This window comes from Somniosus microcephalus, chromosome 4 (genome assembly GCF_052327205.1).
Source record: "Somniosus microcephalus isolate GS21.2 chromosome 4, FLI_Smic_1.0, whole genome shotgun sequence".
NCBI classification, from domain to species: domain Eukaryota; kingdom Metazoa; phylum Chordata; class Chondrichthyes; order Squaliformes; family Somniosidae; genus Somniosus; species Somniosus microcephalus.
Window position 1 is genome coordinate 90483759 of NC_140990.1, and position 26499 is coordinate 90510257.

A 26499-nucleotide genomic window follows, 5' to 3' on the forward strand; every position below is an offset into this window, starting at 1 on the left:
GTCGCTGGCAAGGCCGGCATTTATTGCCCATCCCTGAAGGTACTCCCACAATGCTGTTAGGGAGGGAGTTCCAGGATTTTGACCCAACCACGATGAAGGATCGGCCGATATATTTCCAAGTCGGGATGGTGTGTGACTCAGAGGGGAACTTGGGGGTGGTGGTCTTCCCTGCTGCCCCTGTCCTTCTAGGTGGAAGAGGTCGCAGGTTTGGGAGGTGCTGCCGAAGAAGCCTTGGCGAGTTGCTGCAGCGCATCTTGTAGATGGTACACACTGCAGCCACGGTACGCCGGTGGTGGAGGGAGTGAATGTTTAAGGTGGTGGATGGGGTGCCAATCAATGGGCCGCTTTGTCCTGGATGGTGTCGAGCTTCTTGAGTGTTGTTGGAGCTGCACTCATCCAGGCAAGTGGAGACTATTCCATCACACTCCTGACTTGTGCCTTGTAGATGGTGGAAAGGCTTTGGGGAGTCAGGAGGTGAGACACTCACCGCAGAATACCCAGCCTCTGACCTGCTCTTGTTGCCACAGTATTTATGTGGCTGGTCCAGTTAAGTTTCTGGCCAATGGTGACCCCCAGGATGTTGATGGTGGGGGATTCGGAGATGGTAATGCCGTTGAATGTCAAGGCCCAACTCTGCCATATCTTTCCTGTCGGTAAAAAATATGCTGAGGGAAGTAGGGACAGGTACACATTATGCCCACCCTTAAGTGGGAGGGTCTGTTCTGAACCTATTTAAATGAGAGTTTTTATATCTCATGCAACCCATGTCCTGCTATTGGCACCCTGGCCTGTGTTGCCCTGGTAACCAACATGGCACTGGGCCTCAGGGAGGGTGTAAATTTTAGAAGGCCTACTTGCGCTGCCCTGGTAACCAACATGGCTCAGGCCCTTTGGGTGTATGTAAATTTGAAAAGGGCTACAAACGTTATCCGAAGCGTGTGGGGCGATCCTGTCTGAACTGCCCCCACTCCCCCCCCCCCCCCCACCGCTTGGATGGAATTTCTCATCAACGCTTGGCCCTGAAACCTCCCTCGGGAGCCGGCGCCTCACAACTTGAGCCGTCTCAAGAAAATCCCTTCCATTGCCTTTCCATTCCGCGCGGAGGGCTTTTCCTGTACGGGCTGCTCCACTTCATCGTCCCCGTCCGCCGTCCGGACGTGCCCTGGCGTACTATCCTGCTGTCCGGAGGAGACCGGGGTGGGGGTGGGGGGGTGGGTGGTCCCCAGTCTCTACGAGGGAGCCCTCCCCTTTTCCGTTGGGGATCTGGGGTGGGGAGTGTCGCACACAGCAGATTCACGGACTCCTCCCAGGCTGCCTGCCATTTCCTGCGGCCCGGAGGAGTACGTGTTTCACGTAGAGGCTGAGTGTGTGAGGTTGCAGCTCCTCTTCAGCTATCTGAAGGGGCTGCTCCTCGATTCGTGGCTGCACTTCAGTCCCGCGCTCCTGATCTTTGGTCAGCCGGCGGGGAGGAGGGGGCGTTGGAGGACCTCCTCGTAGGAGAGCTCCTGGGCATTGGCCACGGTGGCCAACCGCAGGTCCAGGCAGCGCAGCGGTCGAGGAAGGGTCGTTCGGCCTGGCATCCGTGGGTTGGTTTGCACCCGGGTGTCCCTGGAGAGGGAGCACCCGGTGTCCACCGGTATGCTTGAGGCCTCCCGCGACCAGTGGGCTCCAGAGGGACTGGAGTGCTTCATCAACCCGAGGCCAAATTTTTATTTGACTTGTTAAGTTTCATTTCAAAAAATTTGTATAATTTCGTTTCTTGGTTGCGCCCCTTTAAGAAAGGGGGCACTGATTACCTCTGAACATCAGTCACCAATCATAGATTTTAACGTTAAAAAAAGGCTACATGCATTGTCCTGGTAACAAACATGACTCCGGGCCTCAGGGAAGATGTAAATTTGAAAAACTAACGATCAGGGCACCTCAGATACATTCCTCCTTTCATCTCCCTCCTCCTCCGCTAATGCCCACCTCCTAACTCGCACCAAGTCCCATTCGCCCATCTCCCCTCCGTGCGCGCTGACCCACATTGGCTCCCAGTTAAGCAATGCCTTGATTTTAAGATTCTCATTCTTGTTTTCAAATCCCTCCCTGTCTCTGTAATCTCCTCCAGCCCCACACCCGCCCCCCCACCTCGAGGTCCCTGCGTTCCTCTAATTCTGCCCTCTTGCGCATCCCTGATTTTAATCGCTCCACCATTGGCGGCCGTGCCTTCAGCTGCCTGGGCCCTAAGCTCTGGAATTCCCTCCCTAAACCTCTCCGCCTCTCTCTCCTCTCATTTAAGACGCTCCTTAAAACCTACCTCTTTGACCAAGCCTGTTGGAATATAGAATCATAGGGGACAAATTCGGTTGCTTAGCTCCTCCCGTTAGCGCCCTAAGAGGGCGCAAAGCAACTAGCGCCCGGGCACGGCGCCGCCAATGCCTCCCGCGAAATTCAGCGGGAGGTTACATAGAAACATAGAAGATAGGAGCAGGAGTAGGCCATTCGGCCCTTCGAGCCTGCTCCGCCATTCAACGAGATCATGGCTGATCATCCAAACCCTAGCACCCGGTCCCTACACCGACAGCCATCCCACCCAAGCCCTATCCCCATGTATTTAATCCCCCCTAACACTAAGGGCCAATTTTTATCATGGCCAATCAACCTAACCCGCACATCTTTGGACTGTGGGAGGAAACCGGAGCACCCGGAGAAAACCCATGCAAACACGGGGAGAATGTGCAAACTCCACACAGTCACCCGAGGCCGGATTCGAACCCGGGTCCCTGGCGCTGTGAGGCAACAGTGCTAACCACTATGCCACCGTGCTGCCCACGGCGGCGGCGGTACCCGTTAGCGCCCTGCAGCGCCGGCGATGACGTCATCACCGTGCACAGCGCCCCGGCTGTCATCTTCGGGAGCGCCCCCTGATTTACCGCCGGACGCTATGTCCGACGGGGTCAGGGGGGCCTACCTGCGGCCGGGATGGCACTAATTAAAGGCGAGGTGCCGGGCGGCCATTTTTGTTGCTGGCCGCCTGCCAGCACCTGCCCCCGTTGCCATCCCTGGCCTCCTGTGAAGCCCCCCCCACCCCCCGCAGAGTGCCAGCTGCGCTCCATGAGCCTGGCACTTCGCGAGTGCCGGGCTCCTTTGCCGGCACTCCGATCCCGGTGGCCCAGCTGGACCCCGGGTCGCGCTGTGCAAGGCCCCACCCCTTTAAGAAGGGGAGGAAGGTCTGCAGTACCGCAGCACGTAGTGTTACGAAATTCCCTCACAGCGCCCGAAGAGGGAGGCAGGGAGCTTCCAGTAACACCCCGCTTCCCTCTTGGGGTGCTACCATTCAATTTTGGCCGCGGGGGCGCTAATTTGTTCGAGGCGTTAAAAGTATAGAGTCATAATGGCACAGAAGGAGGCCATTCAGCCCGTCGAGTCCGTGCCGGCTCTGTAGAGCAATCCAGTCAGTCCCATTCCCCCGCTCTATCCCCGTAGCTCTGCAAGTTTATTTCCCTTTAGTGCCTATCCAGTCTCCCCTTGAAAACATTCAGTGTCTCCACTTCCACCACTTCCGTCGGCAGTGAGTTCCAGGTCCTCACCACTCGCTGCGTAAAAAAGTTTTCCCTCACATCCCCCTGTATCTCTTGCCCAGAACCTTAAATCTGTGTCCCCTAGTCCTTGTACCATCAACTAGTGGGAACAGCCTTTCCCTGTCTAGCCTATCCAAACCCATCATAATCTTGTACACCTCTGTCAAATCACCCCTCAACCTCCTTTGCTCTCAGGAAAACAAATCCAGCTTCTCCAACCTGTCCTTGTAGCTAAGATCCCCCATTCCCGGAACCATTCTGGTAAATCTCCGCCGCACCCTCTCAAGGGCCTTCACATCCTTCCTAAAGTGTGGTGACCAGAACTGGACGCAATACTCCAGTTGTGGCTGAACCAGTGCTTTATAAAGATTCAGCATAGCTTCTCTACCTTTGTACTCAATACCTCCTTATGTGGCTCAATGTCAGATTTTGTTTGATGATTGCTCCCGTGAAACACCTTGGGATGTTTTGCTACGTTAAAGGCGCTATATAAATGCAATTAGTTGTTGCTGTTAACTGAGGCCGAAGATATTTAAATGCAGGCCTGCCCTCTCCCCCAACCCAGGGGAAGTGAGACCAGATTAGGGGCAGAAAAAAAGAACGAGCTTGCCTTTCACGACCTCAGGACGTCCCAAAGCGCTTTACAGCCAATGAGGTGCTTTTGCGGTGTAGTCCCGGTGGTAATGCAGGACATCCCTCCCTTACCTCATCGAAATCGGCGATGATCTCGTTCAGCAGCCGCAGGCACTCCAGACCTTCTCTGTTGACGTCCGTTTCCGAGTAAAACTCCTTGAAATCCGGGATGGAGGCAAACATGACACAGACGCAGTCGTAGGACTGGTGGTAGAGGTCCTGAGGGCGAGATCGCAGGAGGTGAGGCAGGCGGAGAAGGAGGAGAGTGTCTGACCCATCCCCAGTCCCCTTCATCACATTAGAGGGCACCTTCATCCCCTTTGGCTGGGGCTGAATTTGATCCCAGGTCACCAGAGGGTGAAAGTTCAGTGCCTGACCGCCCCACCCCCCCGCCCTGCTCCTAATCCACCCGATCTCCGCTCCGACATACCTTCCCACCACCCGCTCCCTCCCTCCCGCTCCGATCCCCGCACCCACACACCCTGACCCTCCGATCCCCGCAACCACACACCCTGACCCTCCGATCCCCGCTCCGTCACACCCTGACCCTCCGATCCCCGCTCCCACACACCCTGACCCTCCGATCCCCGCCCCCACACACCCTGACCCTCCGATCCCCGCTCCCACACACCCTGACCCTCCGATCCCCGCCCCCACACACCCTGACCCGCCGATCCCACACACCCTGACCCACCGATCCCCGCTCCCACACACCCTGACCCTCCGATCGCCGCTCCCACACACCCTGACCCTCCGATCCCCGCTCCGTCACACCCTGACCCTCCGATCCCCGCCCCCACACACCCTGACCTCGATCCCCGCTCCCACACACCCTGACCCTCCGATCCCCGCTCCCACACACCTTGACCCTCCGATCCCCGCTCCGTCACACCCTGACCCTCCGATCCCCGCTCCCACACACCCTGACCCTCCGATCCCCGCTCCCACACACCCTGAACCTCCGCTCCCCGCTCCCACACACCCTGACGCTCCGATCCCCGCTCCCACACACCCTGACCCTCCGATCCCCGCTCCCACACACCCTGACCCTCCGATCCCCGCTCCGTCACACCCTGACCCTCCGATCCTCGCTCCCACACACCCTGACGCTCCGATCCCCGCTCCCACACACCCTGACCCCCCGATCCCCGCTCCCACACACCCTGACCCTCCGATCCCCGCTCCCACACACCCTGACCCTCCGATCCCCGCTCCCACACACCCTGACCCTCCGATCCTCGCTCCCACACACCCTGACCCTCCGATCCCCGCTCCCACACACCCTGACCCTCCGATCCCCGCTCCCACACACCCTGACCCTCCGATCCCCGCTCCCACACACCCTGACCCTCCGATCCCCGCTCCCACACACCCTGACCCTCCGATCCCCGCTCCCACACACCCTGACCCTCCCATCCCCGCTCCCACACACCCTGACCCTCCGATCCCCGCTCCGTCACACCCTGACCCTCTGATCCCCGCTCCCACACACCCTGACCCTCCGATCCCCGCTCCCACACACCCTGACCCACCGATCCCCGCTCCCACACACCCTGACCCTCCGATCCCCGGTCCGTCACACCCTGACCCTCCGATCCCCGCTCCCACACACCCTGACCCTCCGATCCCCGCTCCCACACACGCTGACCCAACGATCCCCGCTCCGTCACACCCTGGCCCTCCGATCCCCGCTCCCACACACCCTGACCCTCCGATCCCCGCTCCCACACACCCTGACCCTCCGATCCCCGCTCCCACACACCCTGACCCTCCGATCCCCGTTCCCACACACCCTGACCCTCCGATCCCCACTCCCACACACCCTGACACTCCGATCCCCACTCCCACACAGCCTGACCCTCCGATCCCCGCTCCCACACACCCTGACCCTCCGATCCCCGCTCACACACACCCTGACCCTCCGATCCCCGCTCCCACACACCCTGACCCTCCGATCCCCGCTCCGTCACACCCTGACCCCCCGATCCCCGCTCCCACACACCCTGACCCTCCGATCCCCGCTCCCACACACCCTGACCCTCCGATCCCCGCTCCCACACACCCTGACCCTCCGATCCCCGCTCCCACACACCCTGACCCTCCGATCCCCGCTCCCACACACCCTGACCCTCCGATCCCCGCTCCGTCACACCCTGACCCTCCGATCCCCGCTCCCACACACCCTGACCCTCCGATCCCCGCTCCCACACACCCTGACCCACCGATCCCCGCTCCCACACACCCTGACCCTCCGATCCCCGGTCCGTCACACCCTGACCCTCCGATCCCCGCTCCCACACACCCTGACCCTCCGATCCCCGCTCCCACACACGCTGACCCACCGATCCCCGCTCCCACACACCCTGACCCTCCGATCCCCGCTCCCACACACCCTGACCCTCCGATCCCCGCTCCCACACACCCTGACCCTCCGATCCCCACTCCCACACACCCTGACACTCCGATCCCCACTCCCACACAGCCTGACCCTCCGATCCCCGCTCCCACACACCCTGACCCTCCGATCCCCGCTCCCACACACCCTGACCCTCCGATCCCCGCTCCCACACACCCTGACCCTCCGATCCCCGCTCCCACACACCCTGACCCTCCGATCCTCGCTCCCACACACCCTGACCCTCCGATCCCCGCTCCGTCACACCCTGACCCTCCGATACTCGCTCCCACACACCCTGACCCTCCGATCCCCGCTCCCACACACCCTGACCCTCCGATCCCCGCTCCCACACACCCTGACCCTCCGATCCCCGCTCCCAACACCCTGACCCTCCGATCCCCGCTCCGTCACACCCTGACCCTCCGATCCCCGCTCCCACACACCCTGACCCTCCGATCCCCGCTCCCACACACCCTGACCCTCCGATCCCCGCTCCCACACACCCTGACCCTCCGATCGCCGCTCCCACACACTCTGACCCTCCGATACCCGCTCCCACACACCCTGACCCTCCGATCCCCGCTCCCACACACCCTGACCCTCCGATCCCCGCTCCCACACACCCTGACCCTCTGATCCCCGCTCCCACACACCCTGACCCTCCGATCCCCGCTCCCACACACCCTGACCCTCCGATCCCCGCTCCCACACACCCTGACCCTCCGATCCCCGCTCCGTCACACCCTGACCCTCCGATCCTCGCTCCCACACACCCTGACGCTCCGATCCCCGCTCCCACACACCCTGACCCTCCGATCCCCGCTCCCACACACCCTGACCCTCCGATCCCCGCTCCCACACACCCTGACCCTCCGATCCCCGCTCCCACACACCCTGACCCTCCGATCCCCGCTCCCACACACCCTGACCCTCCGATCCCCGCTCCCAACACCCTGACCCTCCGATCCCCGCTCCGTCACACCCTGACCCTCCGATCCCCGCTCCCACACACGCTGACCCACCGATCCCGGCTCCCACACACCCTGACCCTCTGAACCCCGCTCCCACACACACTGACCCTCCGATCCCCGGTCCGTCACACCCTGACCCTCCGATCTCCGCTCCCACACACCCTGACCCTCCGATCCCCGCTCCCACACACCCTGACCCTCCGATCCCTGCTCCCACACACCCTGACCCTCCGATCCCCGCTCCCACACACCCTGACCCTCCGATCCCCGCTCCCACACACGCTGACCCACCGATCCCCGCTCCCACACACCCTGACCCTCCGATCCCCGCTCCGTCACACCCTGGCCCTCCGATCCCCGCTCCCACACACCCTGACCCTCCGATCCCCGCTCCGTCACACCCTGACCCTCCGATCCCCGCTCCCACACACCCTGACCCTCCGATCCCCGCTCCGTCACACCCTGACCCCCCGATCCCCGCTCACACACACCCTGACCCTCCGATCCCCGCTCCCACACACCCTGACCCTCCGATCCCCGCTCCGTCACACCCTGACCCCCCGATCCCCGCTCCCACACACCCTGACCCTCCGATCCCCGCTCCCACACACCCTGACCCTCCGATCCCCGCTCCCACACACCCTGACCCTCCGATCGCCGCTCCCACACACCCTGACCCTCCGATCCCCGCTCCCACACACCCTGACCCTCCGATCCCCGCTCCCACACACCCTGACACTCCGATCCCCGCTCCCACACACCCTGACCCTCCGATCCCCGCTCCGTCACACCCTGACCCTCCGATCCTCGCTCCCACACACCCTGACCCTCCGATCCCCGCTCCCACACACCCTGACCCTCCGATCCCCGCTCCCACACACCCTGACCCTCCGATCCCCGCTCCCAACACCCTGACCCTCCGATCCCCGCTCCGTCACACCCTGACCCTCCGATCCCCGCTCCCACACACCCTGACCCTCCGATCCCCGCTCCCACACACCCTGACCCTCCGATCCCCGCTCCCACACACCCTGACCCTCCGATCGCCGCTCCCACACACTCTGACCCTCCGATACCCGCTCCCACACACCCTGACCCTCCGATCCCTGCTCCCACACACCCTGACCCTCCGATCCCCGCTGCGTCACACCCTGACCCTCCGATCCCCGCTCCCACACACCCTGACCCTCCGATCGCCGCTCCCACACACCCTGACCCTCCGATCCCCGCTCCCACACACCCTGACCCTCCGATCCCCGCTGCGTCACACCCTGACCCTCCGATCCCCGCTCCCACACACCCTGACCCTCCGATCCCCGCTCCGTCACACCCTGACCCTCCGATCCCCGCTCCGTCACACCCTGACCCTCCGATCCCCGCTCCCACACCCTGACCCTCCGATCCCCGCTCCCACACACCCTGACCCTCCGATCCCCACTCCCACACACCCTGACCCTCCGATCGCCGCTCCCTCACACCCTGACCCTCTGATCCCCGCTCCCACACACCCTGACCCTCCGATCCCCGCTCCGTCACACCCACTCCTCCTTCCCCTTCCCCGCCCCACAGGGACAACCCCTTCACCTTCTCACCTCCCCCTCTTCCACCGATCTCTACTCTGACAGCTCCTCTCCGTGCTCCCAGCTCCACACCAACATCCCCCTTCCCCCCCGCTCTCTCCAGTCTCAATTTCACGCTAATCACGATCTCCTCGCATTCCCGCCGACACGACCCCGGATGGATCAGCCGGACGGACCCGAGGCTGCTACCGCTTCGACACCACCCCAAACCCCGCCCCACCCAAGGGCGCTGACCTCGTTCTTGAGGTTCTGCCCGATGAACTGCACAGCGACGTGGGCCGGCAGCACGTTCTCCAGCAGCACCCGGTTCAGGTTCTCCATCGTCTCAATCTTCTCCCGCTCCTGTCGGAACTTCTTCTTCCAAAGGAAGTCCAGCCGGCAGCTGTACTCGTTCTGCGGGGGCGGGGGATAGGGGGTTGTGGGAGGAGAAACAGACGGTTAGAGCGGGGGCCCGTGTTCGGGCTTGGCTGGAGTCATACCTCAGGGTCGGCCCACTCGGCTCCAGTCCTCATTACAGCCTTGGTCCGGGCACGGACAAAAGGAGCTGTTCGAAATCAGGGCGGGGGCAAGATTGGGTCGTGCCCCTGTTAGGGGCATTAACTTCACCTGGGGCGTTACTTTTAGAAATTCACTGGTAGCGACCCCAAGAGGGGCTGCAGGCTTTCCTCCCCTTAGTAAAGGAGAGGGGCCTAGCGCAGCGCGACCCGCCGGGGCCCAGCCACCAGGGATCGGAGTGCCAGCGATAGACCGGGACGGGGGGTGGGGGCTGCACAGGAGGCCGGGGACAGCAACAAAAATGGCCGATCAGCACCTCCCGTTTAATTTGCGCCGAAGGTACGCCCACCCCCCCGCAACCCCGACCCTGTCGGACATAGCGTCCGGTGGTAAGTCAGGGGGCGCTGCGCACGTCGATGACGTCATCTCCGGAGGCGCTAAGGGTCACCACCGCCGCTAACCTCCAACTGAATTGCGCTAGCGGGAGGCGCAAGTCAACCGGCCATTCTGGGGCGCTAATATCGGCCGGGCGCAAAGTTTAGTGCCCAGCACTAATTATTGCCTCCGACTGCAAAATTCGTCTCTATCGCCCCCCCCGGAGGTGATTTGAGCGCTAAATCAGGTGCTACACATCTTGCTCACTCTCTCTCTCTCTCTCTCTCTCTCTCTCTCTCTCTCTAGGCACTGACATCGGGGAGCGAGGCGCTACCTCAGAACGCTACCAAAGCTCAGGCGATGTCAGCTACCATGGAAGCCAGACAGACTGGCGCCGTCAAGTTCTGAAAGGGGAGGGCGGCCATCTTGCTGGCCAGCCGCACCCAGCTCATTGCAGCCTTGAATTTGGGCCTGGAGAGACCTCGAAAGCAGTTGTGTTGGAAGCACTCCTGAATGGGCCCGGAGAAAGAGCTCGGCGCTTGGGAACCTCAAAACGGTGCCGAGGACCAAAACTCCTTCGGACAGCGTTAAATCTCTCCAGACATCTCTCTCCCTCTCAACCTGCGTGTTCCAAAGATTTTGCCGACAAGAAAAGGCAGGAGGCGCCCGCCTTTAAATAGCGCTCCCCCACCCCCCCAACCCAGCCCCTTCCCGACTTGAAAACGTCCCCCTCTACCTGTCGTTCCTAGCGGCGCAACTCAATTTCCAGTCCGGGGCGCGACCAGGGCGTTGCACGCTCGCATGACGTCACAATCTGCGGGCGCAGGAGATCGTGGCGGCAGTGTTTAGTGCCAGCGCAAAGCGACAGGTCAATTTTGCTAAACACTGCCGCCACGATCTCCGCGCTCGGACACTAAGTTCCTCGCAGCCCCCCCCCGCCCGGAGGCACTAACGGGAGGCACTCACCAACTGAATTTTTCCCCCAAAGTCTCTTCAGACTACTACAACAACAACAACTTGTATTTAAATTGCACCTTAAAACACAGTAAAACATCCCAGGGCGCGGCACAGAAGTATTATAAGACAAAAAATTGACACCGAGCCACATAAGGATAAATTAGGGCAGGTGACCAAAAGCTTGGTCAAAGAGGTAGGTTTTAAGGAGCGTCTTAAAGGAGGCGAGGTAGAGAGATGGAGAGGTTTAGAGAGGGAATTCCAGAGCTCAGGACCTCGGCAACAGAAGGCACGGCCACCAAAGGTTGAGCGATTATAATCAGGGCTCAAGAGGGCAGAATTAGAGGAGCACAGATATCTCGGGGGTTTGTGGGGCTGGAGGAGATTACAGAGATAGGGAGGGGCGAGGCCATGGAGGGATTTGAAAACAAGGATGAGAATTTTGAAATCGAGGCGTTGCTTAGCCGGGAGCCAGTGTAGGTCAGCGAGCACAGCGAGAGTGATCCCATGCTCACCAACCCGGAGGTTCTGGATGAGAGGAAGAGAGGCCACAAACCAGAGAACTGTTCGTGCATGCCAGCCTTCTGTCCGATCGGCACCGGTACCAGCTGCTTGTCACGGTCGTATGTTTTTGCTGTATTACCAGTGTGATATATTCCATCTTAAACTCTGATTAAACACAATGGGGGAAAATTCAGTTGGTTTGCGCCTCCCATTAGCGCCTTAAGAGGGCGCTAACGGGGCGCAAAGCAACTAGCGCCCGGGCGCGGCGATGTTTGCGCCGTTCACGGAATAAACTAGACGGAATTAACTAGACACGGAATTAACGCACCGGCAGATCGTGACGTCAGTCGAGCGTGCAACGCCCCGGTAGTGCCCCGGACCGGATATTGAGTGGCGTCCCCTGCTTTACCGCCTACCGCTAGCAATGACAGGTTGAGAGGAGCGTTTTGCACTCAGGAAGGGACTGGGGAAGTGCTATTTAACTCTTAAGACAGGTGTGTAGCACCTGATTTAGCGCTCCAATCACCTCCAGGGGCGATAGAAGCCAAGTTTGCAGTCGGAGGCAATCATTAGTGCCAGGCGCTAAACTTTACGCCCGGCCGATAATCGCGCCCCAAACGGGGCAATACTGAACTTTTCCCTCGATGTCTCTCCATCAGGGACCCCTTTTAAAGAGGGAGTCTCTCCGTCAGGGACCCCTTTTAAAGAGGGAGTCTCTCCATCAGGGACCCCTTTTAAAGAGGGAGTCTCTCCATCAGGGACCCCTTTTAAAGAGGGAGTCTCTCCATCAGGACCCCTTTTAAAGAGGGAGTCTCTCCATCAGGGACCCCTTTTAAAGAGGGAGTCTCTCCATCAGGGACCCTTTTAAAGAGGGAGTCTCTCCATCAGGGACCCCTTTTAAAGAGGGAGTCTCTCCATCAGGGACCCTTTTAAAGAGGGAGTCTCTCCATCAGGGACCCCTTTTAAAGAGGGAGTCTCTCCATCAGGGACCCTTTTAAAGAGGGAGTCTCTCCATCAGGGACCCTTTTAAAGAGGGAGTCTCTCCATCAGGGACCCCTTTTAAAGAGGGAGTCTCTCCATCAGGGACCCCTTTTAAAGAGGGAGTCTCTCCATCAGGGACCCCTTTTAAAGAGGGAGTCTCTCCATCAGGACCCCTTTTAAAGAGGGAGTCTCTCCATCAGGGACCCCTTTTAAAGAGGGAGTCTCTCCATCAGGGACCCCTTTTAAAGAGGGAGTCTCTCCATCAGGACCCCTTTTAAAGAGGGAGTCTCTCCATCGGGGACCCCTTTTAAAGAGGGAGTCTCTCCATCAGGGACCCCTTTTAAAGAGGGAGTCTCTCCATCAGGGACCCCTTTTAAAGAGGGAGTCCCTCCGTCAGGGGCCCCTTTTAAAGAGGGAGTCTCTCCATCAGGGACCCCTTTTAAAGAGGGAGTCTCTCCTTCAGGGACCCCTTTTAAAGAGGGAGTCTCTCCATCAGGGACCCCTTTTAAAGAGGGAGTCTCTCCTTCAGGGACCCCTTTTAAAGAGGGAGTCTCTCCATCAGGGACCCCTTTTAAAGAGGGAGTCTCTCCATCAAAACAAAGAAAGACCTTTGTTTCATGCCTTTCACGACCTCAAGATGTCCCAAACACTTTCCAGCCAATGAAGTACTTTTTGAAGTGTAGTTGCTGTTGTAATGTAGGAAATGCTCAGCCGATTTGTACACAGCAAGCTCCCACAAACAGTAAAGTGATAAATGGAGCAGATCATCTGTTTTTAGTGATGTTGGTTGAGGGATAAATATTGGGCCAAGACTCCCGGGAGAACTCTCCCTGCTCTATTTCCAATAGCGGCCGTGGGATCTTTTACGTCCACCCGAGAGGGCAGACGGGGGGCCCTCGGTTTAACGTCTCACCCAGAAGATGGCCCCTCTGACGGTGCAGCACTCCCTCAGTACTGGCACCGCAAGTGTCGGCCCTGGATTATGAGGCTCGAGTCTCTGGAGAGGGAGCTCGAACTCACGCCCTTCTGACTCAGAGGCGAGAGTGTGAGACCCACTGACACACTTCAACCAACTCGGACCCCGGAAGTGCTCAGGGCTGGTTGAGGCCTGATACACTTCAGGTGAGTTCAGGCAGGGTTGGGGTGGTGAGGTGAGGTGGGGAGGGGCAATGATCCTACTCTGTTCCCCCTCGCCCCAGCCACCTCCCCCACCCCTGAGATCTTGCTTTGCCTCCCTGCACATTGCAGCGATCGTTTCGGTGAGCGTTCAGTTCCCCCTGATAAGGCCTTCGATAAGGTAAGACTGACGAACTGACTGAGAATGCGGAGTCAGAGGACACATAGCAGAATGGATTGCTGGCTGGCTTCAGGACAGAAAGCAAAGAGTAGGAGTAAAGGGTAACTATTCACAGTGGCAGTCAATACTGAGGAGGACTGCAACAAGTTACAGGAAGACATTAATAAACTTGCAGAGTGGGCCTATAATTGGCAAATTAAATTCAACACAGATAAGTGTGAGGTATTCCATATTGGTAGGAAAAATAGGGAGGTCACTTGTCACTTGGAGGGTGCGAGTCTGGGTGGGGTAGAGGAACAAAGGGATCTTGAAGTACAAATACACAAATCACTAAAAGTAGCGACACAGGTTAACAAGGCCATAAAAAAAGCAAACCAAGCACTAGGGTTTATTTCCAGAGGGATAGAATTGAAAAGTAGGGAAGTTATGTTAAACCTGTATCGAACCTTGGTTAGACCACACTTAGAGAACTGCATACAGTTCTGGTCACCATATTATAAAAAGGATATAGAGGCACTGGAGAGGGTGCAGAGAAGATTTACAAGGATGATACCAGAAATGTGAGGGTATACATATCAGGAAAGGATGGACAGCCTGGGTCTTTTTTCTTTTGAAAAAAGGCTGAGGGGTGACCTAATAGAGGTCTTTAAAATCATGAACAGTTTTGATAGAGTGGATACAGAGAGAATGTTTCCACTGGTGGGGAAGAGCATAACCAGAGGCCATCAATATAAGATAGTCACCAAGAAATCAAATAAGGAATTCAGGAGAAACTTCTTCACCCAGAGAGTGGTGAGAATGTGGAACTCGCTACCACAGGGAGTGGTTGAAGCGAATAGTATCGATACATTTAAGGGGAGGCTGGACAAGCATATGCGGGAGAAGGGAATAGAGGGTTATGCTGATAGATTTAGATGGGGAAAGACGGGAGGAGGCTCGAGTGGAGCATAAACGCCGGCATGGACTGGTTGGGCCGAATGGCCTGTTTCTGTGCCGTATATCCGATGCAATCCTATGTAATATGTAATCACCCATTCCCCACACGGATATCAACACCACAACCCCGCCCACCCACCGTCCATTCCCCACCCAGTTCTCGTTGTGTCTCCGTACCTGTCTCGCCAGAACGAGGAGGGTGAAGAAAAAGATGAAGAATGAGATGCTCCCCATTAGCTTAGGATCCTTCCACACTCCTGGCTGATGACCACTGGAAAACAAAGGGCAATGGCTGACAGGAAACACATCAGCAGGAAACAGGAAGTACATCAGCCGTCAACATTGACCCTTCTATCTTCTCACGATGGCGCTCCCCCATCTCCTCCACTGCTAAAACTCTCCATCAATGCTCCCTTTACCCTCAACAAACCTTCAGGGGGAGAAATTTGGTATCGCCCTGTTTGGGGTGCAATTATCGGCCGGGCGGAAAGTTTAGCGCCTGGCGCAAATTATTGCCTCCCACTGCAAACTTGGCTTCTATCGCCCCTGGAGGTGATTGGAGCGCTAAATCAGGCACTACACACCTGTCTTAAGGTGCAAAGGCCGAGGAGCGAGGCGCTACCTCAGAGCGCTGGCGAAGCTCATGTGATGTCTGATGTGCCTCAATGATTCCGAGACTCGATGTTAGCGAAACAAAACAAGGCTTTTATTAACTTAGAAAGTAACACGTAAGAGAGAGAGGTATCTTCCTTCTGGAGACTGAGGCCAGACTGAGCTAGCTTACAAAAGGGGCCAGGTATGGGCGGAGCCCTACACACACAGCACATTCCAGCACATTCCAATAAACAATACAATGAGGACTGGGGGAAGGGAAATGACACTGAAACCGACCACAGTCACAGGCAGTGATGAATGGAATATTTCATCACAATGTCAGTCAGCAATGGAACACAGACACACTGGCGCCGGCCAGTTCTTAAAGGGGAGGGTCGATCTTGCTCTCCATCCACACCCTGCTCATTGCAGCCTTGAATCTCGGCCTGGAGAGACCTGTACATCAAATCTGCTGGAAAGAACAATGGAGGCCCTTGGGAAAGAGCTCAGAGTGCAGCCCCCACAGTCTCTTCTAAATCGATGCAAGGAAGGTCAAATCAAAATGAACCTGCAAAGTGCTGCTCACTACCCAAAACTCCTTCACACAGCGTTGAATCTCTCCAGAAGTCTCTCTCTCTCTCTCAGAATGCGTGGTGCAAAAATGTCGCTGACAAAATAAAACAGGAAGTGGTCGCCTTTAAATAGCGCTCCCCCAGTCCCTTCCCGACTGCAAAACGTTCCCCTCACCCTGTCGTTGCTAGCGGCAGGCGGTAAGACAGGGGGCGCCACTCAATATCTGGTCTGGGGCGCTACCGGGGCATTGCACGCTCGACTGACGTCACGATCTGCGGGCGCAGGAGATCGTGGCGGTAGTGTTTAGCGCCGCCGCAAAATGTCTGCTCAATTTCGCGAGCGGCGCAAACATCGCCGCACCCGGGCGCTAGTTGCTTTGCGCCCCATTAGCGCCCTCTTAGGGCGTTAACAGGAGGCGCAAAGCAACCAAATTTTTCCCCCTCAGTCTCTACAAAGTCCCAAGACTGTCCTAGACTTGAATGTTGCACCTGTATCTGGGGAGCCCCCTCTCTCACACTCCTGTACCTGGGGAGGTCCCTCAAACCCCTCTCTCACACTCCTGTATCTGGGGAGGTCCCTCTAACCCCTCTCTCACACTCCTGTATCTGGGGAGGTCCCTCTAACCCCTCTCTCACACTCCTGTATCTGGGGAGGTCCCTCTAACCCATCTCTCACACTCCTGTATCTGGGGAGACCCCTCTAACCACTCTCTCACACTCCTGTATCTGGGGAGGTCCCTCTAACCCCCCTCTCACACTCCTGTATCTGGGGAGGCCCCTCTAACCCCTCTCTCACACTCCTGTATCTGGGGAGGTCCCTCTAACCCGTCGTTCACACTCATGTGCAGGTATAGCACAGGTTAGATACAGAGTGAACCTCTGGCCCCAGAGGGTGAAAGGTCAGGTTGTGGATCCACCGCCCCCTCAACTCCCCGAATCCTTGTACTATTATTTGCTGCAAAGTATCTCATGGCGGTTTTGTGACATTAAAGGGAGGGTGGGGCCGTACAATCGCAAGTTCCTATTGTTGGCCCGCTTGCCCTTGCCCACCCTGGGGCTGTCCCACTTAGTAGGCCCAATCCACCACCTGGGTCCCCTCTAGCATCGAATATCAACGATCCAAGCCAATGAATGATGAACGGTTCCTTACCCGTCCAGGGTCGCATTGGGGTAGAGGTAACATGTGTAGTAGTCGGACATCCTGGAGTGGACGTAGAGGAAGATGACGTTGTAGATCACCAGTGCCAGGACCAGCAAGATCATCTTCAGTTCAAAGTTCATACGAAAAAACAGGGAGCAGGACAGCAGGCCCAGCAGGCAGCAGTACATGTAATACTGAGGGAAGAGGAAGCAAGGAATCGTGAGTTCATGGTTCAAACTCCAAAACCAGAGGCCCAGTTAGATCTGAGGCCAGAGGCCTAGTCAGACTCCCACAGGGCTGGGGCCTGGTTAGATCTGAGACCAGAGGCCTACTAGTCAGACTCCCACAGGGCTGGGGCCTGGTTAGATCTGAGACCAGAGGCCTACTAGTCAGACTCCCACAGGGCTGGGGCCTGGTTAGATCTGAGACCAGAGGCCTACTAGTCAGACTCCCACAGGGCTGGGGCCTGGTTAGATCTGAGACCAGAGGCCTACTAGTCAGACTCCCACAGGGCTGGGGCCTGGTTAGATCTGAGGCCAGAGGCCTAGTCAGACGCCCACGAGCCTGCGTTCTGTTATATCTGAGGCCAGAGGCCTAGCCAAACTCCCACAGGGCTGGGGCCTGGTTAGATCTGAGGCTAGGAGCCTAGTCAGGTCTGAGGCTAGGAGCCTAGTCAGACTCCCATGAGCCTCGGTCCTGTTAGACCAGAGGGTAGAGACCTAGTCAGGCTACCTCAGGCCTGGGGCCTGGTTAGATCTGAGACCAGAGGCCTAGTCAGACTCCCATGAGCCTGGGTCCTGTTAGATCTGAGGCCAGAGGCCTACTAGTCAGACTCCCACAGGGCTGGGGCCTGGTTAGATCTGAGGCCAGAGGCCTAGTCAGACGCCCACGAGCCTGCGTTCTGTTATATCTGAGGCCAGAGGCCTAGTCAGACTCCCACAGGGCTGTGTTCTGTTATATCTGAAACCAGAGGCCCAGTCAGACTCCCATAAGCCTGGGTCCTGTTATACCTGAGGCCTGGGGTTGCCAACCCTCCAGGATTGCCCTGGAGTCTCCAGGAATAAAAGACTAATTTTCAGGACACTGCTGTGAGCAAAAACCCAGGAGAGAAATATTAGGGCAATAAAAAATTTGTGTTTTAAAAAAATTTTCTTTGGACACTTTTGATTATTAGTTATAAAAAATATTGGAGATCGGGCGGGGCATGGGGGCAGGGAAAAGCTGTTTGACTAGGCAGTCAAGAATCATCCAATGTAGTAATGGAGAGTCTGTTCACTTTCCAATTGGTCGTGGGAAGGCGGGGCACTACCAGGATGGACTTGTCCGGCAAACAATGGCGGGAGTGTGGGGACAGGGTGATTAGAGGCAAGAGGCCATGCCATGAAACATCAAGGAATACGTCAAGCCAGAGTTGGCAAAATTAATGAAACCAGGGGCCTAGTCAGACTCCCACAGAGCCTGGGACCTGGTTAGATCTGAGACCAGAGGCTGAGTCAGACTCCCACAGAGCCTGGGGCCTGGTTAGATCTGAGACCAGAGGCCGAGTCAGACTCCCACAGAGCCTGGGGCCTGGTTAGATCTGAGACCAGGGGCCTAGTCAGACTCCCACAGAGCCTGAGGCCTGGTTAGATCTGAGACCAGGGGCCTAGTCAGACTCCCACAGAGCCTGGGACCTGGTTAGATCTGAGACCAGAGGCTGAGTCAGACTCCCACAGAGCCTGAGACCTGGTTAGATCTGAGACCAGGGGCCTAGTCAGACTCCCACAGAGCCTGAGGGCTGGTTAGATCTGAGACCAGGGGCCTAGTCAGACTCCCACAGAGCCTGGGGCTTGATTAGTTCTGAGACCAGAGGCTGAGTCAGACTCCCACAGAGCCTGAGGCCTGGTTAGATCTGAGACCAGGGGCCTAGTCAGACCCCCACAGAGCCTGGGGCTTGATTAGTTCTGAGACCAGGGGCCTAGTCAGACTCCCATAAGCCTGGGACCTATTCAACCTGAGACTCGGGGCCTAGTCAGACTCCCACAGAGCCTGGGGCCTGGTTAGATCTGAGACCAGAGGCTGAGTCAGACTCCCACGGAGCCTGAGGCCTGGTTAGGTCTGAGACCAGGGGCCTAGTCAGACCCCCACGGAGCCTGGGGCCTGGTTAGATCTGAGACCAGGGGCCTAGTCAGACCCCCACAGAGCCTGGGGCTTGATTAGTTCTGAGACCAGGGGCCTAGTCAGACTCCCATAAGCCTGGGACCTATTCAATCTGAGACCAGGGGCCTAGTCAGACTACCATGGGGCCAGTGGCCTGGTTAGATCTGACACCAGGGGCCTAGTCAGACTCTCACGGGGCCTGGGCCCTGGTTACGGACATATGAAGAAGCACAGGCCACAGATATTGGCGTCATTACTCACAGGGATGGTGAAGAGAAGCTGAGCCTCGGAGGTCCCCTCTGTCTCGTTGAGTGCCACGGAAAGAACTGTCCCGTTGTCGCACGGTACGGGGCCAGATGGTTTCGGAAGGAAAAACTGGCGACAGGAGAGAGAGAGAAGCAGACGGATGAGTTGGGCCAGATCTCAATCAATCTGATCGGAATTACAGCCCACCTTCCCCCGTCCTTCCTTCCCTCCCCTGAAGGCGCCGGCTCAGACTCTGGCACAGAGCCCAGGAGCCCCCTGTGGTTCCTCAGCCTGGCAGCACGTTAGTCGACCACGAACCCTGACGGGGCGTGCGGATGGGATGTTCGTACATGGAGGGGGTGGGGTGGGGGGGGGGGCCGCCACAGTTAATCCCGGGCTCACCTGACCCTCTTCCCCAATATATACACACACTACAGAGAGGCTCTCTCTCTCACTCACTCTCTCTCTGTCTCTCTCTCTGTCTCTCAGCCTAGCAATTGGATTAGGCATGAAAACGGGCGGTGCCAAGGGCCAGCGCTATTTGCCTACACCCGTTGAAAGCTCGTTATAATGATTGGAATGCTGATCTCTGCACTAAACACTCTGCTGATTGGCTTAGCGCTCAATGGGGCAGGGTGCGGGGGGCAGGGGGCAATATCAGGTGCAGTCTGATGGCCAGTAATGTTTGGCTTAGACTCTCAGTGCTACTGAAAGGGTAGATGCTTCCTTGGCAGGATAGGTGCACCAACGTCAGTGTTCTCGCTCAGGCCAACATCCCCAGCATCGAAGCTTTGACTACGCTCGATCAGCTCCGATGGACGGGTCACATCGTCCGCATGCCCGATACGAGACTCCCAAAACAAGCGCTCTACTCGGAGCTCCGACACGGCAAGGGAGCCCCAGGTGGGCAGAGGAAACGCTTCAAGGACACCCTCAAAGCCTCCTTGAAAAAGTGCAACATCCCCACTGACACCTGGGAATCCCTGGCCCAAGACCGCACAAAGTGGAGGAGAAGCATCCGGGAAGGCGTTGAACACCTCAACTCTCTTCGCCGGGAGCAAGCGCAAGCCAAGCGCAGGCAGCGCAAGGAGCGCACGTCGACCCAAGCACCCCGCCCACCCACCCCTTCAACCACCGTCTGCCCCACCTGTGACAGAGACTGTAGGTCCCACATTGGGCTCATCAGTCACCTGAGAACTCATTGTTAGTGGAAGCAAGTCATCCTCGGTTCCCAGGGACTGCCTGAGGAGGAGAAGTTGCTTCGTCTGGCTGAGGACGTGGCTCAGCAACCAAGAGGAGCGAGCTCAAAGGTCCTCGGATGCTGCACTGGAGGCCTTGACCGCAGCCGTTTAAAGGCGGCGGGCTGTCCTGTTCCCGGCGCGTGGCAGACGGCTCTGGGAGGAGATAGCCAACACTGTCACGGCCACCCGTGTGGTCCCAAGGACCTAGAGCCAGTGCCGGTTAAAAAGTTTAATGACCTAGTGGGAACAGCCCAGCGCTGGTTAGGCCACAACTGGAGTATCGCGTCCAGTTCCGGTCACCACAGTTTAGGAAGGATGTGAAGGCCCTTGAGAGGGTGCAGAGGAGATTTACCAGAATGGTTCTGGGGATGGGGGATCTTAGCTACAAGGACAGGTTGGAGAAGCTGGATTTGTTTTCATTAGAGCAAAGGAGGTTGAGGGGTGATTTGATAGAGGTGTACAAGATTATGACGGGTTTGGATAGGCTAGACGGGGAAAGGCTGCTCCCACTAGTTGATGGTACAAGGACTAGGGGACAAAGATTTAGGGGGAAAAATTGAGTCTCGCCCCCTTTGGGGCGCTAATTTAGCTACTTTTAGCGCCCCCGTGGCCGAAATTCATCGGTAGCGCCCCAAAAGGAAAGCAGGGCGCTACTGGAAGAGCCCCGCCTCCCTCTTGGGGCGCTGCGGGGGAATATCGCAGCACATTGCGCCGCGGTACTGCAGGCCTTCCTCCCCTTCTTAAGGCCCGACCGTGCAGCACGACCCGGGGCCCAGCTGGGCCACCAGGGATTGGGGTGCCGGCAAACGATCCCGGCACTCAAGAGAAGTGTCGGGCTCACAGACCGCAGCCGGAACTCCACGGGGGGCGGGGGAGGGCTGCAGAGGAAGCCGGGGACGGCAGAGGGGGCAGGTGCTGGCAGGCGGCCAGCAACAAAAATGGCTGCCTGGCACCTCGCCTTTAATTAACGCCACCCTGGCCGCAGGTAGGCCCCCCCGACCCTGTCGGACATAGTGTCCGGCGGTATGTCAGAGGGCACTACCGCAGATCGTGGCCGGGCGCGAGTGGGGCGCTGCGCACGGCGATGACATCATCGCTAATGGTTACCGCCGCCACTAACTTCCCGCTGAATTTCGCGGGAGGCCGGGCGCTAGTTGCTTTGCACCCGGTTAGCGTCTTCTTAGGACGCTAACGGGAGGCGCAAAGCAACCGAAATTTTCCCCCTATATGTTTCAATAAGATCACCTCTCATTCTTCTAAACTCCAATGAGTAAAGGCCCAACCTGCTCAACCTTTCCTCATAAGACAACCCCTTCATCCCAGGAATCAACCTCGTGAACCTTCCCTGTACTGCCTCCAATGCAAGTATATCCTTCCTTAAATATGGAGACCAAAACTGTACGCAGTACTCCAGGTGTGGCCTCACCAGCGCCCTGTAAAGTTGCATCAAAGCTTCCCTACTTTTATACTCCATACCCCTTGCAATAAAGGCCAACATTCCACTAGCTTCCTAATTACTTGCTGTTACCACTGCCCATCCCACCGTGGGATTACCACTGCTGCAACACATAGAAACATAGAAAAATAGGAGTAGGAGTAGGCCATTCGGCCCTTTGGGCCTGCTCCGCCATTCAATGTGATCATGGCTGATCCTCTATCTCTACACTCAACACTCACACCAACATCTCACACCTTGCACTTACACTGACAGCTGTTCAAACCATGGCAGGCACATCACCCAAACACACCGCACCACACTCGCTGACTCACTTGCCTTCCTCCTGCAGGCAAAGGCAGCATGGAACCAGAGGGAGAGAGAAAACGGGGAACTACAGACCTGTTAGCCTCACATCAGTAGTTGGGAAAATGCTGGAATCTATTATAAAGGATGCAATAACTGGGCACTTAGAAACTAATACAGGTAGACTATCCTTTATCCGAAAACCTCGGGACCAGCCGTGTTTCAGTTTTCGGAAAATTTCGGATTTCGGAAGGTATTTTATAAGACTGGGAAATTTGTCGGGGGTGGTTCGGCAGGGGTCCGCGGGGGGGTCGTCGGGGGGTCAGGGGTGGGGGTCGTCGGGGTCGGCGGTGGGGGTCGGTCGGGGTCGACGGGAGTCGGGGTCCGCGGGGGTCGGCGGGGGGGTCGGCAGGAGTCGGGGTCGGCGGGGGTCCGCGGGGGGGGTCCGTCAGCGGGGGTCGGGGTCGTGCGCCACTCTGGTCATGTCGTGCGCACGACTTATGCTGAACGAAAAAACCTTCGGTTTTTAGAGGGTTTCGGTTTTCGGAAGTTCGGATAAAAGGTAGTCTACCTGTAGTAAGATTGGGCAGAGTCAACATGGATTTATGAAAGGGAAATCCTGTTTGACAAACCTATTGGAGTTCTTTGAGGATGTAACTAGTGGAGTAGACAAAGGGGAACCGGTAGATGTGGTGTATCTGGATTTTCAGAAGGCCTTCGATAAGGTCCCACACAAGAGACTGGTGAACAAAATTAGGGCACATGGAATTGGGGGTAATATACTAGCATGGATTGAGAATTGGTTAAAAGACAGAAAACAAAGAGTAGGGATAAACAGGTCTTTTTCAGGATGGCAGGCTGTGACTAGTGGGGTACCGCAAGGATCGGTGCTTGGGCCCCAGCTATTCACAATCTATATCAATGATTTGGATGAGGGGACTAATTGTAACATTTCCAAATTTGCTGATGACACAAAACTAGGTGGCAGTGTCAGTTGCGAAGAGGATGTGAAGAGGCTTCAAGGGGATCTCGACAGGCTCAGTGAGTGGGCAAGAACATGGCAGATGGAATATAATGTGGATAAATGTGAGGTTATCCACTTTGGTAGAAAAAACAGAAAGGCAGAGTATTTCCTAAATGGTGAAAGATTGGGGAATGCAGATACTCAAAGGGACCTGGGTGTCTTTGCACATGAGTCACTGAAAGTGAATGTGCAGGTGCAGCAAACCATTATGAAGGCAAATGGTATGCTGGCCTTCATTACAAGAGGATTTGAGTACAGGAGTAAAGAAGTCATACTCTAATTATATAGGGCCTTGGTGAGACCACACCTGGAGTACTGTGTACAATTTTGGTCTCCTTACCTAAGGAAGGATATACTTGCCATAGAGCGAGTGCAACGAAGGTTCACGAGATTGATTCCTGGGATGGCGGGACTGTCGTATGACAAGAGATTGAGTAAACTAGGCCTGCACAGGAAACTTTTTTTTATCCGGCACCGACGGGACCGACGTGGTGCCGGTTCATCAAAAATTCCGGAAGCTATAGTAAAAGATACGAGAGCTGACAGCTCCGTATAAAGCAACAAACCCTGTTGCTTAGCAACAGGTTCAGAACAATGGCCACAAGTTCCAAGCATCTCTGTAGCTTAGCAACAGCTGCAGCCACACCCTTGCACAGCAACAGATCGAGGAAGGCAGAAGTAAAACTTACCTGAACCTACTCCTGAATTTTGCCGGTTAACCGAGATTTCCAGTTATTTAGGTGCCGGTAAATCGAAAGTTTCCTGTATTCTCTTGAATTCAGAAGAATGATTGGGGATCTCATTGAAGCATACAAAATTATTACAGGGCTTGATAGGGTGGATGCTGGGAGAATGTTTCCCTTGGCTGGGGAGTCTAGAACCAGGGGCCACAGCCTCAGGATAAAGGGTCGGCCATTCAGGACTGAGATGAGAAGAAACTTCTTCACACAGAGGGTGGTGAATCTTTGGAATTCTCTACCCCAGAGGGCTGTGGAGGCTCAGTCATTGGGTATATTCAAGACAGAAGTCGATAGATTTCTGACCAGTAAGGGCATCAAGGGATATGGCGATAGGGCCGGTGAATGGAGTTGAGGCAGAAGATCAGCCATGATCTCATTGAATGGCGGAGCAGGCTCGAAGGGCCGAATGGCCTACTCCTGCTCCTATTTCTTATGTTCTTATGTTCTAACTGGAGGGAGCAGCGGTAGGCAGGAGGTGGCCAAGCCCTAATACAGAACCTCAGCGACCCGGAGGGATAAGGGGTCGCCCATTTGAGACAGAGAGGAGGAGAAATTTTTTCTCACAGAGGGCCGTGAGTCTTTGGAACTCTCTTCCTCAGACGGCGGTGGAAGCAGAGTCTTTGAATATTTTTAAGGCAGAGGCAGATAGATTGTTGATAAGCGAGGGGGTGAAAGGTTATCGGGGGGTAGGCGGGTATGTGGAGTAATCGGATCAGCCATGATCTCATTGAATGGCGGAGCAGGCTCGAGGGGCCGAGTGGCCTACTCCTGCTCCTCATTCGTATGTTCGTATCTGTCCTTGACATAACTGCAGCGGCAGTGATGAAGGTCACGGCAACAGGAGAAGCTGAAGCCCTTGCTGACAATGACGGTATGGTCGTATCTGATCCTTCTTCTCACATCCCACTTCTCACCCCCCTCATCCACAATCTCTTCTCACTTACAAGCTGCTGACAGCGTATGCCTGGATATCTTGCTTCCTCCACCCCCCGCCCCCCAACCCCTCACCACAACCCGACCCTTGTGCCTTTCTGCTTGTGGATACCCAAGAGTTGCCACCAGCACAGCCCGCCCCTGAAGTTGTGGAGTACCGTGTGCAGTTTTGGTCGCCTTACCTAAGAAAGGATATACTTGCCATAGAGGGAGAGCAGCGAAGGTTCACCAGACTGATTCCTGGGATGGCAGGACTGTCGTATGAGGAGAGATTGGGTTGACTAGGCCTGTATTCACTAGAGTTTAGAAGAATGAGAGGGGATCTCGTGGAAATGTATAAAATTCTGACAGGGCTAAACAGACTGGATGCAGGGAGGATGTTTCCCCTGGCTGGGGGCTCTAGAACGAGGGGTCACAGTCTCAGGATATGGGGTAGAACATTTAGGACTGAAATGAGGAGAAATTTCTTCACTCAGAGGGTGGTGAACCTGTGGGATTCTCTACCACAGAAGGCTGTGGAGGCCAAGTCACTGAATATATTTAAGAAGGAGATAGATAGATTTCTAGACATAAAAGACATCATCTTCACCTGACGAAGGAGCAGCGCTCCGAAAGCTTGTGATTTCAAATAAAGCTGTTGGACTATAACCTGGTGTTGTGTGACTTCTTGCATTTCTCTGGATTGAGAGGGGAGTGCAGAGGCGGGATCTGCACAGGGTGCATTGGCCTTCATTAGCCGAGGCATAGAATATGAGAGCAGGGAGGTTATGATGGAGCTGTACAAAATGCTAGTTAGGCCACAGCTGGAATACTGTGTGCAGTTCTGGTCGCCACACTATAGGAAGGATGTGATTGCATTGGAGAGGGTGCAGAGGAGATTCACCAGGATGTTACCTGGGCTGGAGCGTTTCAGCTATGAAGAGAGACTGGACAGGCTGGGGTTGTTTTCCTTGGAGCAGAGAAGGCTGAGGGGGGACCTGATTGAGGTGTACAAAATTATGAGGGGCATAGATAGGATAGATAGAAAGGAACTTTTCCCCTTAGTAGAGGGGTCAATAACAAGGGGGCATAGTTTCAAGGTAAGGGGCAGGAGGTTTAGAGGGAGAACTTTTTCACCCAGAGGGTGGTTGGAATCTGGAACTCACTGCCTGAAAGGGTGGTAGAGGCAGGAACCCTCACAACATTCAAGAAGCATATAGATGAGCACTTGAAATGCCATAGCATACAAGGCTACGGACCAAGTGCTGGAAAATGGGATTAGAATAGACAGGGCTTGATGGCCGGCGCGGACACGATGGGCCGAAGGGCCTCTTTCTGTGCTGTATAACTCTGTGACTCTATGTCTCTAGGGTGAGGCAACGGGCATGAGCGGGCTGCAGCCAGGCCCGGCCGGGGGTGGGTGGGGAAAGGGTAGCTCGGGGGAGCGCTGCGCAGGAGC

At 56.5% G+C, this 26499-nt stretch overlaps 1 protein-coding gene across 2 annotated transcripts in view; it reads right to left on the reverse strand.

Annotated features, from left to right (window-relative positions):
• Window positions 1-26499, reverse strand: part of LOC147119505 (adenylate cyclase type 2-like) — a 172743-nt gene that overhangs the window by 11567 nt on the left and 134677 nt on the right. For both annotated transcript variants that reach the window (XM_085985056.1, XM_085985057.1), the window contains 5 exons: window positions 19398-19511; window positions 17007-17191; window positions 14868-14961; window positions 9383-9541; window positions 4272-4418 (listed from right to left, as the gene is read on the reverse strand). In XM_085985056.1, coding sequence (XP_085841182.1) covers window positions 4272-4418; window positions 9383-9541; window positions 14868-14961; window positions 17007-17191; window positions 19398-19511 — 699 coding nt within the window. The remainder of the gene's footprint in view (window positions 1-4271; window positions 4419-9382; window positions 9542-14867; window positions 14962-17006; window positions 17192-19397; window positions 19512-26499) is intronic.